Raw genomic sequence first — 19,914 nt, forward strand, 5'->3', positions numbered from 1 at the left:
TGCAGCAGGACACCACCAGAAACTCTTGATGGAATTAAATCCTCACTATTCAAAACGCTCAAATCCAATGTAGTTCTAATCCATAAAAATAAAACATTCTTTATGCTGAATGCATCTTTATGCATTCAAAAATAACAATCTAGACGTTTTTCATGTAGGATTTAAATAGGAGTATAAGTGAATTACACTGTTCAGATACAAATGCAACTAAAGCTGCATGAGCTGCTTTGAAAACTCACGGACATTTATATGTATTATTTTGTGATATTCCATCCACATAAAAAAGGCATTCTATTTCTTTATTTTTTTATTTGACAAGCAGCAATATCATGTCTGTCATTTTAATGTAGATACAATTATTAGGTTATCTGTCATATTACAATATTTAAGTTTTTTATCTTATGTCCTTTAAGATACATTAAAAAAAAAAACATCAACTGCAAACGTGAAGGGGAGAAAAAGCATGGTACCCAGCCAAATTCCCACATTTCAGCAATACTTCATTCGTTCTTTTTTAATAAAGTTTTAAGAAATGTCATAATGACATGAGCTTGAAATATCTCTAGGCATTTTCTCTGACGCTCATGACGTGGCACTGGTGATGTTGTAAACAGCAGAGAAACAGGGGCTGCCAAATGGCCAAATTATGGAGGCACAGGCCTGCTTTCTCCCACAGGACACACCGGATGGCGATGGCAATGACCTTCTCACATCCACACTGGGGGAGCGCGCGTCACGCTACGTAGCTGTACTCATCTGCTGACGCCTGGCTGCGTTCGATGTACTGTTTGTCTATCAGAACTTCAATACACTTCTTAATCATGCTGATACTAGGGTTAAACCGAGCTCTTGACTGGCTAATCACCTGTGGGAGAGACATGGATGTTTAAGTGTTCTTCTCACCAGGAGGGCACTGGAGCAAATAACTTTTTATGCAAACTAAGGAAAAAGCCCAACCTTTATGTTGTGAAGGGATAAAAACTGTGAAGAACACGGATACAGCAAAATCTAATAATAGTCATATATAACTAAATTAAACCATAAACTAATTCATCTATCTAACTACTCATATACACCCCTCAAGCTTCCACTTAACCCCTACTCAACTTTCAGCTCTTAGTTGAAGTAACACCTGCTCAGGAAAGCTTTCCGCCACACCCCCAAGTCAAGACCTTTATACAAATTCTCATGCTACTGTATACCTTTTCTTTGTTGCATGTGAGTGTAATTTTATATTTACTCCTATATTATTTCAATAACGCGTTTCTTCCCTACTAGACTGAACTCCAAAACAGCAGGAGCCACATCCTGAGCTGCTCAGTGCTCCACACATGGTAGATGCTCGTGTATTCATGGAACGAGTGAGTGTGTGATGTGGTCCACGTCCTTCAATAACTGGACACAAGACTGAATCGGTGAGGCTTAGACCTCTAAATTCAAACATGAATTTAATACTGAAATTTTAAGTGAGTACTGTTCTCATTAAGTAATGAAGCATTTCTTCGTGTTATTTGGGAGTTGTATTATTTCTGTAACATCTTCACAAAGAAACATTCCTAATCCTAATACCCTCTGCCCCAAGAAGTCTTGAGGACTTTTCCCCCTTTTACCTCCTGAATAAGGGCATTATGCCGAAGTACTTTTCGTGCTTTCATGATTCGAACTATAGCAGCTTGGAGGTACATTTTCCGATCTTCATCTACAGCACTTCTTGTCTGCTCCATTTCCTATTTTACAAGGACAAAAAAAGCCAATGAGACATTAAGTCACTGCACTTGTTTTTAACTCATTTTGTTTGTGAGTTTAAATAAATCTCCAATCAATACAGAGAATCAAATTATATGATTATGTGCCCAATATAACATAACCATTACCAAAAGAATATTTACAGTGAGTTATGTATAATTTCTTAACTTAACGTTGGAAGGTTTTTTTTTTTTAAATGAACACTATTGTAAATTGTACTCAGTGTAAGTAGTCAATAAAGGAGAACTTAAGTGACACAGAGTAATAGTTTTCAAGACCGCTGTCCTATCAATGAGTAAAAACTTATACGACAAAGCTTGTAGACTTTAGTAACTGGCTCCAAGTGCACACTGGAGCAGGCTTCAAGGGCAAGAGCTGTGAAGGGCTCCATTTGACTCTAGCAGAGAAGCCAGCAAGGATGGGCCAGAAGGGCCTCTCTGCATGGAGCTCAAGGAAAGACAGTGCAGGAGAGGCACAAGCAGGCAATGCCACATCAGTAGGGATCTCATAACAGCTTTTAAAAGAGAAAATACAATCCATATTACAAATTATTATCATTAGCCTACAGGAAAATGAGATCTTGAACATTTTAGCGTTCAAATTTAACAGCAATTGATTAATATTTGTCTCCCATGGGGGAGTAAGTCCCTGGCCTGGCATCTCTGATACCTTCACATCCTGCCCCAGGCCCAAGGTCAGGGTGGCGCATAGGAGGCAATCAGGAAACTTCAGTGATATGAATAGGCTGCCCCAGAACAACTGCTGCTGAGGTAAAACAAGCAACAGCAGATGTTCACTGTGCAAACTGGCTCACCCGGGGTTGGACCCCACTCCAGACTAACAAGCTCACAATTTGAATTTTAACACCATCCCCAGGTGGTTCCTTTGCACAGGAAAGTTTGAGAAGCATTTTCTACAACTTTTCTTTGAAAAATGTGTTGTAAAACCTTCCCTTGTTTTACAAATGAAAAATATGAGATTATATTACTATTCAAGGTAGAAATTTTTGGAAATACAAAACAAATCCATACATTTTAATACAGTTTAAGAGCAAATATGACTATGTTCATTGTGGCATTATTTACAATAGCAAAGATATGGAAGCAACCTAAGGCCCATCAATAGATGAATGGATAAAGAAGATGTGATATATATACACAATGGTATATTACTCAGCCATAAAAAAAGAATGAAATCTTGCCATTTGTGACAACATAGATGGGCCTAGAGGGTATTATGCCGAGTGAAATAAGTCACACAAAGACATATACTGTATGATTTCACATATATGTGAAATCTAAAAAACAAAACAAATGAATGAACACAGCAAAACAGAAACAGAATTACAGATACAGAGAATAAACAGGTGGTTGCCAGAAGGAAGGGAGATGAGGGGAAGAGAAAAATAGGTGAGGGAGATTAAGAGGTATAAACTTCCAGTGGCAAAATAAATGAGTCATGGGTATGGAATGTACAGTGTGGGGTAATTTATGTAATATCTTTGTATGGTGACACATTGTAACTAGACTGGTCATGGTGATCATTTTGAAATGTACAGAAATATTGAATCACTATGTTGTGTAACAGGAACTAACACAGTGTCAATTATACTTCAAAAACAAACAAACTCACAGAAAAAGAGATCAGATTTGTGGTTACCAGAGGCAGGGGGTGGGGGTGGGGAGAGGGGAAATTGGATGAAGGGGGTCAGAAGGTACAAACTCTCAATTATAAGATAAATGATGATTAGAGATAGAATGTAAACATGATAAATACAATTAATGCTGCTCTGTGTTATCTGTGAACGCTGTTGAGAGGAAATCCTACAAGTTCTCATCACAAGGAAAAGTTTTTTTCCTATTTATTTAATTTTGTATCTATATGAGATGATGGATGTTCACTAAACTTACTGTGATAATCATTTCATGATGTAGGTAAGTCAAATCATTATGCTGTACTGCTTAAACTTATACTGTGCTGTGTGACAATTATTAAAACTGGGAGAAAAAAACGAAAACAAAAGAGCAAATATGACTAAACTACGACAGCTTTTTCCTAAGATACTCATTATACTACTGTTTTTAAAATCTAAAATACTGTTTATAAGGTTAGTCGATGCAAAAAATAAACCAGAGAAGATGTATCATAATTTTGATATGAAAAGTTCTGCATTGGTCTCAATGTTACCACTTGTAAAGTCCAATGCTTAAATATTTCCAAAAGAAATGACGTTAGAAAGCACTTACCTGTGGTGTGTCTTTCTGCATTGATGTAGTAATTTTAAATTTTGTTCTTTTACTGCTAAAGTTCATATTTAATGAAAATGAAGATTCTGCATCAATGTCTTCCTACAATTAAAAATAATTCATTTACATTTATAAAAATAAAATCACTAAATAACAATTGCTACAAATAATATGCCACGAAATTAAATAATGACCAAGGAAAAAAGACTCAACTCTTGTAATCTTTTCCATTATAAATATTATTTAAGAGAAAAATAATTGTCTTCTGTCAAACAATGAAGGAAAAAACAATTCTTTCCTAATTTATGCTTGATAGAATTTTAATCAGCTTAGATTTAGAATAAAGCTATTTTCTGGCCCAACTGTTTAATACATTACCACCAGATAAATCTGGCGAGAGTCAAGCTCATTGGCTTAAACAGAATTTAACATTTTAATTTTTATGAAATAGCGAGGCTCATAATTTTTCCATCACATTTTGAAAAACCAAACAACCAAAAAAAATTTTTTTTGAATGCTGCAGTAACAAAATACCATTAAAATAACCTGACTAGAGAAGCCAGCTGGTTCCAATGGCACACAAGCATCACTTCCTCACCACCCCAGTGTGATTCTGACATCACCCCTCAACGCCCGTTTTATTCACTCTGCCAGAAGCGAGTGGACTTTTCTCGAGTGGAAGTTGTTAAGCCAATTTTTGGCTCTTAAGCTCTATTGGGCTTAAGAAAGCCACGCATGTCATACGGTGGAAACTGTCCGCCAGCAGGACCATGAAGCACTTGGCAGATGGCACTTTCTCAATAATAACCAAAGAAACTCTATTAAAGAATGCCAGGGCTTCCCTGGTGGCGCAGTGGTTGAGAGTCCGCCTGCCGATGCAGGGGACACGGGTTCGTGCCCCGATCCCGGAGGATCCCACATGCCGCGGAGCGGCTGGGCCCGCGAGCCATGGCCGCGGAGCCTGTGTGTCCGGAGCCTGTGCTCCGCAACGGGAGAGGCCACAGCAGTGAGAGGCCCGCGTACAGCAAAAAAAAAAAAAAAAAAAAAAAAAAAGAATGCCAGCTTCATAATTAAAATTTAATGTGCAAACAACCTATCAATATTTATTTTGTACATTTCTGAGCAGTAAAAATAACATGCTTTAGAAAAATACTTAACTTTTTAGGCACTTAAGCTTAAAAATTTAAACTTAACATTTTAAACTTAAAAACTTTTACTTATAATTAATTGCCTTAATTAAAACCTTAATATTAAGAACTTAATATTCTGTTAAGTTTCTGAAGTCAGAAAAATTAATCGTTTCTCAAAATTAAGAAAAGCTTGATTTGAATTTCAGCATATATGCCATTTAGAGCTGTTCAATTATAGGCTACAAAAGTCATTATTAGCAAAATGAACTCATGAGAGAAGTCGTAGGCCATGAACCAAAATTAAAACAAAGCAACATTTACAAGACTTTTTTCTTATGGGCACAATAATCTGAAGCAGGAGATTTAACCCATATCTGTTGCTTTTTTAACCATTTAAATATCCAAGACGCACTTTAAAAACAAAAACATGTTACTAGAAAAAAAAAGTTATAAATAAAAAAAGGAATATACTATCAGCTTGCTAATTCTCAGGACAGATATTAAAAACATATGGGGCTTCCCTGGTGGCATAGTGGTTGAGAGTCCGCCTGCTGATGCAGGGGACACGGGTTCGTGCCCCGGTCCGGGAGGATCCCACATGCCGCGGAGCAACTAAGCACTATTGAAGCCCGTGCACCTAGAGCCCGTGCCCCGCAACAAGAGAAGCCACCGCAATGAGAAGCCCCCGCACCTCAACGAAGAGTAGCCCCTGCTCACCACAACTAGAGAAAGCCCACACACAGCAATGAAGACCCAATGCAGCCAAAAATAAACAAATTAATTAAAAAAAAAAATATATATATATATATATATAGGGGTTAGTTGAGTCCTGAAATTCAGGGACATGAGAGTGACGGCACCTGAGATGGAGTTACACATATTAAATATGTGTATAAATAGATATCAACAGGCTGTCATTTCCTATCACAGAACCATGTAATTAAATATTAACTAAACATATGGGGGAAAAAACCCCAGCAAGACTTAGGACAGACGACAGTTTTAAAACCTCAATTAACCAGAATCCTTCTGCTGTCAACTCTTCAATAATTTTTCAGTAAACTGTCACAGTATAGGACAAATAAAATCAAATAAAATCAATCTATAAAGGGCACACGAGTACCAACTGAGACAGCCTTCTCTGTGACACCTCAAGTTCTTGGCCGTAAGGAGCCTGAAGTAATGGAGCTGATTCGAGTGCTTCTCAAAGAACAAAGGGCATTAACAATTATAACCTTACTTTTAAAACTGCAAACATCCCATGAAAAAGCTTTCATATTTATAATGCTTAAATTCCTTGAACTATTACCCCATACCTTTTCTGAATCATGGTTAATCATTTTCACATCGAGTAATGATTTGATTGTTTTTGTCAGTTCCTTTTCGTTCATCTGGGTGCTGTCTTGAAGTTCTTTATAGCTGACGGTTTCACTGTTGTTAAAGGCAAGAAGAACCGCCATTTGGTATGTTGTGACCATAGCTACGTATGGTTTGCCCAAATAGTTCATTTTAACTTCACCTACAATTAAAACAAAATTGTGACAATAAACTCATCATTCAAATGAAGCATTCCAAAATGACCTCAGTAATACTTATTTCAGATATTTTCTACTGAAAGAGTGAACCAAGAACTCCTGGTTAAATTGTTGCAAAGCTATTCCTGCCAGCAATGTAATCATCTGTTTGCGGGGGTAGGGGGGATGCAGGGGACAGCTCTTAGTTTTGAGTATGTAGTATAAATCATGGTTAAGCTATCATAACATTACCAGTAAGCTCAAACAATGTCTTTAAATAGTAACAGGAAGGCTAAGACTTGGGCAGAGAAAAAGTAAGAGGAGGTGGAGGTAGGAGGAGAAACAGACAGACAAAGGGAGAGCATGACAGCCTGCTACCAGCAACTGCCTCCTACGTGTGTATCTGGTCTACCCCAGCGAAGGTTCAAGCATACAGGAGGACACCTGTACTAAAGTGTCTAAACCGTAATTTCTGCCAAAATGTAACAATGCTATTTTGTTTCATAAATAATGTTTTTCTCCCCAGTAATTTTCTAGGAACAAACACAAATGGGAAGAGAGACGCATTATTTTGTTGAAACAGTTGATGGAATAACGATGTTCTGGACCCAGCACTACCCTGAGAGCTAGAAAGATACATCAGGCTTAGGCCAACTACAGTTCTACCCATCCCAGGGGGCAGCACACTGAAGAGCTTGTTAACAAACAGTGTGTCAAACAGTTATGCACTTGCAACATGTAAAAACAGTTAATGCAAGTCAAAGAACTGCTTCCTAAAGAATAAAGTTGTGGTTTAGTGATTGTTATTTCTCTTTCTCTCTCCTACACAAGGACACACACACATCCTGCATTATTTGACTGTTAATGAATTATAAACTATATCAGCATGAGATCTGGTTTTAGGGCTCTGTATTTTCACTCAAGGAAGCTGTATTTTACATGAACTTACCCCAGAGGCTGCATTCTCCCTGTTAGTGGTAATTAGTAACTCTGATCAAGATTGTGTGCTTCTTTTATTATTTAATAATATATATTTAATTCATTATGTAATTAAAGACTTTAAAGGATATGAGTCAATTCTCCAGCTTACTATGACCACACAGATGCTTATTCTAACTTGCATTATGCCTCGACTTATTTTTTTTAAAAACTGGTATTCAGAAATATTTTTCAAAATTATTTGGATAGGAACACCTAGAGAAAAAATTCCTAATCTCTGAATTTTCATGAAAGGAAGTTTAATTAATTGGAATATCCAATTCATGTAGAGTTTAAGTAGACTACAGTCATTAGGACTGCCCTACTAACAATTAGTATAAAGAGCACTTTAAGAGCCTCATCTCAACATTAAAGTTTAGGAAACGCGGTGAGAGGCAAAAAAAAAAAAAAAATCACGTAAACTGCATTACACCATTTGTGCAATGACTGCTTAATCATATCCCAGACACAAGTATAAGATAATGCCTCAAGCACCTATATGATTAAGCTAGGACCATCACCTAGCTGTCACAGATGCTGCAATGTACTACCATGGGTTTGGAAACAGAATGAGTCTTCTGCCACAAGCTCCCGAAGAGCATTAGGAGACAATGCAAGTAAGGGGTCTAAGTATCATTTACTGACATCAAATCCACTCTGCAACCCTTAAAAACGGGAAAACTTGTCACTTTTGTTTTATGACTTTTGCTTGCTATTTTTCAATAAATTATCGGTGTCGGGGTACATGGACCTCTTTCTACTTTTTTTTCAGCACCGTTCTCTTACTACTCAGCTCATGGCTGGAAGTACTGGGGAAGGGGTGGAGGGACATGTGGGGCAAGGAAGGAAATCCCAAATCTGGATGATTCACTTAATTACTGCTGTGTAAACAGAAAAGGAAAATGACAGAGAGGTCATTTAACCTTCAGAATAGGTTGACAAACTTTAAGAAACTCCAAACTAGAATAAAACACTCTAATACATACATACTTGAAAAATCAGACAACCATAATTGAAGTGGTAATTAACAATTACCAGAAATAAGAAGTAGGCAGAACTCTCACAAGACTTTAATCCACGTTACTCCTCTACTACCTATCAGCAACCTAGTCTCTAAGGGAAAGTTTTTTTTTACAGAAGAGCGTCAGCTACTAAATGCTGAGTGCATGACAGAGTATCACTGATCTGCAACCAGGAAGCAATGATCACCAGTGGGTGCTACAACCATCAGATACAGTTGTTCCTGGAAGATGGTATTCATTTGGGACCTAAGTGTCGCCCCTCAGATCACCTGCTAATTGAAATGGGCAAACAGTCTCCTCACAATGGAAACATCACCTCAACCAAGTGACCACTTTACTGTCTCTCACAGTGGGACAGTCTGACACCACGTGCTTTCTGATGTAATGCAACACAAGTACACAGGACCACCGAAGAAGTATTCTCACCAATAATATCTTAATCTGAATATATAACTAGTTGCCAAACACCAAAATAGTAAATCCCTCATTAAAACTACTTTAGGAGACAGACTGATTATTGCTGAGGTAATGCAAAGGAGTTTAAACTCCCCAAGATAGATATAGGGGAAGTAAAAGTAAACTTAATCCAAGTACATTAAAACACTGGTCCAGCAATGTTTTTCTCCTTAAAGTCAATTATATTTACTAAATGAGAATATAAAAAATTCACAATAGATGTAAAATTAAAGGCCAACTACTAAGCGACCACTTACTAAGAATATCAATGAACATCTCTTTATTTCACAAACTACTGAAAAAATTAAAATGCCCAATTTGTTCAATAAAGATAAACTTGTAAAGATATGTATTACTATGTACTAATTATTATGTACTAATATGTATTACTAACACAATGAGACATCATATTCCAAATACAAAGTAGTCAAATAAATGGTACTCACGAGAAACTACTTAGATGAAATTTCTCTTAGGTGAGTGAATTTCCTAAATAAAGGTATGGCAACTAATCAGATTTTCTTGTACCATTTCTAAGAGACATTGACATACATGGCCATCCTTTCCCTCTTATACAAAGAGAAAGTTGATTCAATGTACTTTTCAAAGCATAGCTTTAGCAAAAGTAGAGAAATTCTGAGTGTTTGCTTTGGCTAACATCTTCAGGCAGCTTAGAGAAATTAAATACAGGCTCCAATCACTCAAAGTATTAATCCTACTTTCCAATTAGTAGACCCCACTGTTCCAGGAGGAAGCTAAGGAAATGATTAGATTTTGATTAAACTTTTCTAAAACTGGAAAGTACTGGAAGTTAACTGGGACATTCTGGAAAAAGCGTTTACTACTGCCGTTCACTACAGTACCACAAATAAAAATCAAATGGTTAGGTCTCCTTGTGATGCTATAATAGTTAATGAAAGTTTTGAGGATATCTGCCATATCTAGAGACAAGAGGTTTTTAAGATGTTTTATCAAGTCCGGGTTTCTAAATAAAATTCCTAATATCTATAAAAAGTGGTTTGTTACAGAAATGTAGGAAACCATTATAAAATTCAGAAACTCCTTATAAGTAGCATAATTATAAAACACTATTAAAAACGCTGCACTTGCTTTAACCATATAAAAACGTGCTCAACTTTACTCATAATAAAAGGAATACAAATTAAAACAAAAAAAGTGCTTCACTTGAACTTCATTATTAGTTGCTTTAATGGTAACCAGAAAGGTAGATGAAGAAGAAAACGTTAAAAACTAAAATCAGGAAAACAACAACAACTATAATTAGGGCCTATGAAATCGCTTTCCAAATTTTTAACATAATCATATCAGGTAAATTTCATTAAACTAGATATAATTAAATGCATTTTACCTGTACAAAGATAATGTAACCATGTAAGTTTCCTTCCACTGAAATGCTGGCTGTAAAATAATTCAAACTGTAAAAAAGAAAAAAGGAATCAAATTATTTTCAGCTACTACAACCTAACTTACTTGGCTATCACTACACTAAAAAAGTAAAAAAATTCATGTTAGAGAAGACATTAGAGCCCATCTGGTATATTTACTCGTTTTACAGATGAGAAAACACATCTATGCAAGTTCCTGACAAAGATCATATAAATATCAGGCCAGCTCTTTTCACTTAAAACCCTGTCTGTGGTTCTTTCCACCAAACCACAGCCCTGCAAATTTAACTTTTTGTATAAATTCAGAAATTATCATTTTGAATGATATCAATTTGGACTTTATAAATAAAATCCCTGACCAAAACCACTACCATATACATTTCAACATGAAAATATAAATCAAACCTTCATTTCTAGTCTCCTATTTGCTAACATATACCCTTGCTGAACGGACGGGTTGAATAATATCAGTGGTCACTCCAAAAGTGACATCCACGGTTTAACTTCCACATACAGTCAAACACTAATACAAGCAAAGCTTCAGAGGCCTGTCTTTGTATCTTTTGTTGACATTATTGTGAAAAATTAAATTTAACATTCTATTAACATAGCTTTAAAATTTTAAAGATTCCTCCCTCAGATTGCATGTAGGACATCAGTCCAAAAAATAGAGTTCATATCTTCTGAAGAGCTAGTACATAATCTACAGCGAGAAAATGATACTGAAATGTAAAAAAGGTAAAAACTCAACTTCCATATAAAACTGAAAAATGAATATATTCATCATATCACAATTCAGAATTCAGGACATACTTTTAGCATAACGAGCCATATGTAATATACCTAAAGCTTTTATCTGTACTTCAAACTTTACATTTTGAAAGTACAGAAAGTACTTTACTTTCTGTACTTTCAAAATGAAGTTTAAATAAAGCAATCAGCAACATTTGACCTGTAAGCTGCACTATGCCCACTCCTTACAACAAAAGTTCACAGCTGCCAGCCAGGAGAATTAGTGAATTCTTTTAGCAATTTATTCCAAGATAGTCCTGGGAAGCTGAAACTTGAACATTTCTTCCCTCCAACGGTGCAGCATTCTCCTCTATGAGCAAATTCACCAGCCCCTTGGCATGATAAATAGGAAATAACTGGCACCTGGAATACTTATGATTTTCTGCCTGGTCCTAATCTAGACAAAGAAAAAATCAAAGTATGTCATAAAAGGATCCCAGAGGTATGCTCTAATAATCTCCCTGGGTGTCAATAAAATTCAATTACTACTATACAATTTGTAATTATGAAACATTTATAAGGAATTTATGGACAAAAGCAAAATAAAACATTTTTGAAACTGAGAAAACCAAACTTTAAAATGCTCTTTATAAATTATGTAAGTGCAAAACTAGCTTTAGGATGTATATTCCAAGCTCTGAGAGCACATGCTTTACCTCTTTATAGCCCTAGCAACTAGTACTATCATTAAAGTTTTATTGATGATGATATCAATATGCCAAAGAAAGCATTCCTTTATCCTTAAATTTGAAATCTGATTATAAAGATTCTCATATCCATAGCTAGTCAAGAACAAAAAGATTCAGTTCCAAATGAGAGTAGTATCAATTCATCTAGTATTAAAATACAAAAGTTGTAACATCTTGCTTAATGATATTATTAAATAGCTGTGTTATCAAAGTTTATTAGTAATAAATATACCTTGAGTAAACTGCTCATTTTAAAGTCAGGCTTAATAGTTATAATAGTCAGGCTAACAGAGAGCATCTTTCAAATACCATTTGAGGCATTAATTGAAACTCAAGGGGCCTTAAAAATGAACGTTTCATATTTGATGAGCGTATTCATTTCAAACAGACAGCTGCACTAATATACATGACCTTATATTTCTTTAGTTATTATTCAGGTTTGTGGACCAGGTACAAAGGTAGATTTAAGATATACTGGTCTAATATGCAAAATAAATTACTTTTTTTTTTTTAAGATTTTCTGACGTGGACCATTTTTAAAGTCTTTACTGAATTTGTTACACTACCGCTTCTGTTTTATGTTCTGGTTTTTTTGCCCCGAGGCATGTGGGATCCTAGCTCCCCACCCAGGGATCGACCCGCGTCCCCACCTGCCCCGACTGGAAGGCAAAGTCTCAACCACTGGACCGCCAGGGAAGTCTCCAAAAAAAATTGCTTTCAATTAAAGCTTAATTTCCATAGTTTTAAGATACATGTAAAATGGATGTGATTTCTGATAAACAGCTATATTTAAGGGAAAGATGGGACAATATACTGATGACCATTAAAGCAAAAGGAATTAACTTACATGTGAAAAAATGTACATTATTAAATACACAGATGGATCTTCATTCTTATGTGACTGAAAACTTGGATTTATCAGGAGAAATGTAAGGACAAACTCCCTCTACTGGTAATTAGAGAAAGTCCAAACTGAGGGAATGATATGCTTGGAATCATAATTTATAGTCAGAAAGAAACCCACTTCCTGTTTGTAAATGAGGACACTGGAACCTGGGGAAGGTCATATGTTAATAAATAAAGTTTAAGGGGTTGATTCCAGTACTCCAATAATTACTGGAAGATAATTATTTCAAGGAGAAAGAGAATAATAACAAACTTAAAGGAGATTTCAGTTCTGCCAGCCCCCATCCTGTCCCTTAATTTCGATTGGAAAAGCAGAAGAAGAAATAAGGTTTAAGACTGTCAAAGGTGAGGGGTCAGTTTTCTTTCTCTTGCCTGGTCACAAATACATCCAAGTGCTTTACACCTGGTTACCCCATCCCCTGCCCTGGGATCATATTCTGCCCATCCAAACAAATGCTCTTCTTCGTGAAGTTTCTAAGATGGTTTGCACTATCATGCCTTTTCAAAGACGCAGAAAGTCCTAAATTAGACTCCTATTCGGAAAGTCCACCTTATGCTTGGTATCGTGAAATCTACCTGGCTACTCTGCTATTGCCACTACGATCACTATTAACTATTACTTCTGCTTTCAGCATTTATTGAGTACTTCTTATACACCAGACTAAGCGCTTTACATATTTCATCTTCATATTAACACTCTGAGTAGTAGTATTATCAGTTAACAAAAAATTCGGAAGTCATTTGCCCAAAGTCACAGAGCACAGTAAACGGAAGAGCAGACATTTAAAATCAGGAGTTATGATTCCGGAGCTCACACTGTGTTACTTGAGTTATAATCCTTATTTTGAAAGAAGCAAAAATAACATGCATACATAATGTAATGATTCAAACTACACACTGTGAACATCTCTAGTAAACAGTGTAATGAAATACCATTTTCATTTTAAACTTCATAAACATATGCATAACTCACTGGTTCACAACCTCAAGTTACTGCCCAAGTAAAAGACTATTAAAAGATAAGCCTCCTTTGGTGAGTTAGAGAATCAAAAAGGGTCAGCTTCAAGAGAAACGAAAACATGTTCATCCACTCAAAAACCTGTACATGAATGTTCATAGCAGCATTACGTACACACCCAAAAGTCAAAACAGCCCAAACGTCCAACAGCTGATGAATGGATAAATAAAATGTGGTGTCTCCATACAATGGAATATTATTTGGCAATAAAAAGGAATGGACTACTGGCACAGACTCAAACATGGATGGACCTTGACATTCTTCTGCAAAGTGAATGAAGGCAGTCACAGAAGACCACGTGTGACATAGCTCTACATGAGATGTCCAGAACAGGCAAATCTAGAGAAAGAAAGCAGATTGCCTAGGGCTAGGGAGAGGGGAGGGAGTTGGGGAAGGTGAGGAGTGACTACTGATACGTAGGGGGTTTCTTTTAGTGTAATTAAAAAGTTCTAAAATGGTGCTGGTGGTTGCAAAGCTCTGTGAATATACTGAAAACCAATGAAAGTGTACACTTTGAGTGAACTGTAGAGTGCTGTGGCCTGAATGTTTGTGTCTCCCCAAATTCATGTTGAAATCCTGACGCCCAATGTGATGGTTTTAGAAGGTGGGGCCTTTGGGAGGTGCTTAGATCATGAGGATAGAGCCCTCATCTATGGCATTAGTGCTCTTATAAAAGAGACCCCTCAGAGATCCCTAGCCCCTTCCACCATGTGAGGACACAGCAAGAAGTCTGTCACCTTAGGCCCTCATCCCACCGTGATGGCACCCTGGCCTCAGACTTCCAGCCTCCAGAACCATAAGAAATCAATCTCTGTCATTCATAAGCCGTCCAGGCTGTGGTATTTTGTTACGGCAGCCTGATACAATGACTACAGGACTACATGACAAAGCCGTGTGGTACAAGTTACATCTCAACAGCTGTTAAAGATGTAGTCTCCACAGTCTCTTTAAAAGCTCTGGGTAAGAAGTCTATGGTTTCTATTCAGTCACACTTTAAAGCCATTTTTACTTGAATTTTCCAGCTTCAATCTATTTTTTCTAGAATATTTCACATTCTACATATATTTACCTAAATTACAGCCCAGAATAAAAATAACTATTATAAGGGATAAATGAATTATAAAGATGGCTCAATATTCAAAAGAAAAATTAGAAAATGACTGTTTTAAGTACTGGATTCTAAACTTTCTTATAATATCAAAATCTTTGTAATTTAGAACTACTTAAGACAGATAACAGGTTTACTAAGAATAAGAGACATGCTTTGACAAAGAACTGATACCCTTAGGATTTTAGTTTTAATATTAGAAACTACAATAATTTACAGTCTTCCTACAAGGCAGAATAACAATAATTTGTGAATATATATATATATATATATATATATATATATATTTTTTTTTTTTTTTTTTTTTTTTTTTTTTTTTTTTGCAGTACACGGGCCTCTCACTGTTGTGGCCTCTCCCATTGTGGAGCACAGGCTCCGGACATGCAGGCTCAGCGGCCATGGCTCACAGGCCCAGCCGCTCTGCGGCATGTGGGATCTTCCCAGACCAGGGCACAAACCCGTGTCCCCTGCATCGGCAGGCGGACTCTCAACCACTGAGCCACCAGGGAAGCCCTGTGAATTTTTTTTTTTTTTTTTGCGGTATGTGGGCCTCTCACTGTTGTGGCCTCTCCCATTGTGGAGCACAGGCTCCGGACATGCAGGCTCAGCGGCCATGGCTCACAGGCCCAGCCGCTCCGCGGCATGTGGGATCTTCCCAGACCGGGGCACAAACCCGTGTCCCCTGCATCGGCAGGCGGACTCTCAACCACTGTGCCACCAGGGAAGCCCATATTTTTATATCACGTGAGCCCTCAAGACTTCGGAGAAATATTTAAAGTGATATAACGTGAAGATAATTATTAAAATTCCTTAGGTCTTCCAATATATTTTCTGCCAACTTGCCATCTGTACACTTTTTTCCAATTCCTGGGGAATCGCAAATGTAGATGAAGGAGCCTGAGTAAGAGGCCATGCACCAGCCTAGAAGGAGAAAAGTCAAATAGTTAAACATCTCACTTGAAAGTAAATGTTTATAAAATGATTTAAGCAACTAAAGCACCTTTTTCTCCTTCCTCAAAATGTTGATAAAACCTACCAGCATTACTATCAAGGCACGGTTCATTTCAGATCAATATAACATATAACTTTAGAAGCTATAATATTCTGATTGAAAGAAAGGTAATCAGGCATCAATCTATTAATCGTTTGTATCAGAGTATTTGAAATGATTAGTAAATGCTCACAATGAAACACATATTCATACCTGTAGAACATATATTTGAAAACTAATTCCCAAATCTATTACTGTGTCTTGATTTTTGATAAAATTGTTGAACTTATTGTTGAGATCTGCACTGACACTCATATCTGTGTACATCCGATGTAGCTTGCTGGTAAATTCATAACCACAGGCTTGCTGTAAAAGAAAGTTTTAAAAAACATATGACTTAAAAACAAAAATAAACCATACTGATTATTAAGAATGTTTTGCTACTGCTAGGTCCATGGTCAAAGGTCCTGCTTGTACACTTACACCAAAGGCCTGTATTATTCATGACCCAAAGCAGCTATTCAAAACCTTTCAAAAATTCCTTCTTTTTAAAATGCAGATTAAATAAGTGAATGAAAACAAATATTTATGAAACAATAAATTTCCCTTTAAGACAAGAACTTTTCTATAAATCTGTATATCATTTCAACACTACAAAATGCTCCATTACTGAATGTAAGATACCTTATAAGGTTTACAGATAGTATCAAATACACATGAAAGATAACTGGGAATATTTGTTAAAAAGGAGGGTACTGAGGCAGATTTTTAACACCATTAACTGAGTAATGAAGAAATCTATTTCTTCGAAATTATTCAAAACTCTGTCATCACCAGGTCAGAAAATTTGGATCTCTAATCTTGGGATATAAAAAGCTTTGTTAACATTACCTCTAAACATTAAAGGGAAAGTTATTTTTGGTATATTTTAAAAGGACCACATATTCAATGTATACCATACAGGAAAATTATCAACTACTGAATAACTCAGGATAAAAAAAATTAGCAACTGCTTATCTCATCAGTGTGTAAGCTAAAATGACATAAAAGTGAACTGAAATTCAAATGCACTCCACAAAACTTGTACTTAAAGGAATATTTTAGGTGTGTTCATTTATACGTAATACAAGTTTTTTGTAAAGTTAACACTTTATCTTGTGGATGATTCTATATCAACATATAGGGAGACTTTGCCCTTTAACACAGCATTTGCATATCCCACCATGAGACTACACCACTTTACATTTAACCAGTCAACTGTTGATGAATTATTTCCTGTTATTACTCATATTGCTACAATGAACATCTTTGTGTGCTAGTGGAATAATTTCTAGGACATTATCATATCAAAGGCCTACAGTACCTTTAATTTATTGATCATGGCTTCTTCAGAATCCATAGACATGGATAACCCATGAATTAAACGTTTCGCCAGCATTCTTGCGTAGAACTACATTAAAAAATATTTTAAAAGATTACTTCCTTTCTGATGATTTAAAGTTCAAACATAAATCAAAGCTGACACATAAAACCTCTCGATTCACAACTTACCTTTTGAAAAACATCCTTATCGTCGATATATTTGAAGACAGTAATAAAGCTCGTGAGCTTGTCCTCTACTTCATTCTCTGTCATCCCCTTGGCTGATTTCTTCAGCAAGTTGTCACAGTACTTAGCGAGCTCAAATAGAAATTGACAGTAACGCTTATAGAGGGCCCTTCTCAAAGGAGGCACAGTGGCGACAACACAAAATAAGATCACGGTCTTTGCCATCCTCAAGCTTATGTTTTAATAATCATGGAGGGCCTCCCTGGTGGCGCAGTGGTTGAGAGTCCGCCTGCCGATGCAGGGGATACGGGTTCGTGCCCCGGTCTGGGAGGATCCCATATGCCGCGGAGCGGCTGGGCCCGTGAGCCATGGCCGCTGAGCCTGCGCATCCGGAGCCTGTGCTCCGCAACGGGAGAGGCCACAACAGTGAGAGGCCCGCATACCGCAAAAAGAAAAAAAAAAAAAAAAAAAAAAAAAAATCATGGACATGCACTAAAGAACTTGAAATATGTCATCAGGGAAATTTTTCAAAAACTATAAACAGTAAAAAATCTAATCAACCCTGAGTGATCAATACAGCAATGATATAAGTAATAAAGTTTTGTTTTGTTTTGTTTTTTTTGCGGTACGCGGGCCTCTCACTGTTGTGGCTTCTCCCGTTGCGGAGCACAGGCTCTGGACGCGCAGGCTCAGCAGCCATGGCTCACGGGCCCAGCTGCTCCACGGCATGTGGGATCTTCCCGGACCGGGGCACGAACCTATGTCCCCTGCATCGGCAGGCGGACTCTCAACCACTGCGCCACCAGGGAAGCCCAGTAATTAAGTTTTGATGCAACACCTAGGTGAGCTTTGAGCAGTTCTGTCATTTCTGACATTACATGAGTACTTTTTAAAAATCTCACAACAACCTTGTAAGCAAGTTTCCTTTAAAGGTTATCAAACATTTTTCATCAAATTCCCTTTAGATCTCAGGTAAAATAAAATCTCCATGTAAAGTAATGCAAATTATTTTAAAACAGTCATACTTTCAAACCCAAACATTGTAAAATGGAATATTTTCTCCTTCAATTATTTCTTAAGAAAAGGCTACAGAGATGACCTACTGCATTCCTTAAATAAAAGCCAAATGATATACAGTATTGATGTTTTTATTTTTAATAATTAATTTCAACTACTTTTTAAAAAAATGCTACAAAAACAAATTAATTTGACATTCACCTCAGTTTGCATTTTCTAATGCTGACTTTTCATATGTTTACATTTATGCAACCATCAAACTTACCAATTCAGGTGCTTTGCAAACAGACTTGGGTTCTCTGTAATTTACAACTGATGTAAGGGCCTACAGAGAAGACAAACCAGGAATTAGCCACCATTAATAGGGTAAAAACACAGCTGGCTCTATATATGCTATAATCTGTACATCCAAAAATTACTACCCCACATAAAACGTGGCATTTTGGGGGTAGTTTGTTAATACTGTTGTCATATCTAACACAGGGTAAACTCCTCTCGCTGTGTCCCTCATGGTAATTATATAATGATTATATATAATCCTGTTCCTACTGAAAGATACTCTTCATAACTCATTAAAGATATTTGAACACACATAAAATAAGGCTATATTTTAAAAAATCTTACAACAACCATGTAGGCAAATTTAAATTTAAAATTTGTAAAATATAATACTTTTCTTTCAAATATTATTCATTATAGCCTAAGTATTATATTCAAAGGAAAAATGAGCACAAAAGAATATTAAAATTATACATGTATTTTTCAGAACATACTAGTGTATTAACAAGTCTCCTTTTATAGCAAAATCATGGGAAATTCAATTCCCATATAATTCAAGCATTCAATTCAATCATTCAACTACTCACTTAAAAGTTATGTAACACACTTCTATTTTGACTTTCACTATGAAATTGGTTGGTTAAGGTGAATCTCCATCTCCAGATTAGAAATCTCACAATTAAAAGCCCTAATTCTGAAACTACCTTAAAGAATAATGATTAAATGAAGAAAATTATATATAGATAAGAATATAGGTATTAAAAAGTTACCTTATCCAATGCACTCATAAAGTGCTGATCACCATTCAAAACAGTGTTGATAAGCTGAACAAATTTACCATGTACTTCCAGAACTGACTCCACAAATAGTGTCGGCATCTAAAAATATGAAATACGAAGTACAAAACCACATTTTAAGAAGTTCAAGGGTATAATCTGGCTTAGTGAAGAGTCATTTAAGAGTAAAGTTTTCCCTAAGCAAATAATGTTACACACGACACACACCCTCAAAAAATGTTTTTAGCTAAGACGGTCTTAAAAATCTAAAACTTTGATGTTGAAATTAGCT

The 19,914-nt window shown here is 36.3% G+C and overlaps 1 protein-coding gene across 4 annotated transcripts in view; it reads right to left on the minus strand.

Moving 5' to 3' along the window:
• Positions 1–271: 271 nt before the first annotated feature.
• Positions 272–19,914, minus strand: part of CUL2 (cullin 2) — an 80,830-nt gene continuing 61,187 nt past the window's right edge. For 3 of the 4 annotated variants that reach the window (XM_082620056.1, XM_082620055.1, XM_082620054.1), the window contains exons 11-21: positions 19,617–19,724; positions 18,833–18,892; positions 17,554–17,682; positions 17,366–17,452; positions 16,216–16,368; positions 15,855–15,932; positions 10,462–10,528; positions 6,439–6,641; positions 3,993–4,094; positions 1,611–1,727; positions 274–865 (exon numbers count right to left, since the gene is read on the minus strand). In XM_082620056.1, coding sequence (XP_082476182.1) covers positions 734–865; positions 1,611–1,727; positions 3,993–4,094; positions 6,439–6,641; positions 10,462–10,528; positions 15,855–15,932; positions 16,216–16,368; positions 17,366–17,452; positions 17,554–17,682; positions 18,833–18,892; positions 19,617–19,724 — 1,236 coding nt within the window. In that variant the 3' untranslated portion in view covers positions 274–733. Of the gene's footprint in view, positions 866–1,610; positions 1,728–3,992; positions 4,095–6,438; positions 6,642–10,461; positions 10,529–15,854; positions 15,933–16,215; positions 16,369–17,365; positions 17,453–17,553; positions 17,683–18,832; positions 18,893–19,616; positions 19,725–19,914 lie in introns of all 4 variants that reach the window. The other variant, XM_082620057.1, reaches the window with a different exon arrangement.

This window comes from Mesoplodon mirus, assembly GCF_964341445.2.
Source record: "Mesoplodon mirus genome assembly, chromosome: 4".
Taxonomy (NCBI): Eukaryota; Metazoa; Chordata; class Mammalia; order Artiodactyla; family Ziphiidae; genus Mesoplodon; species Mesoplodon mirus.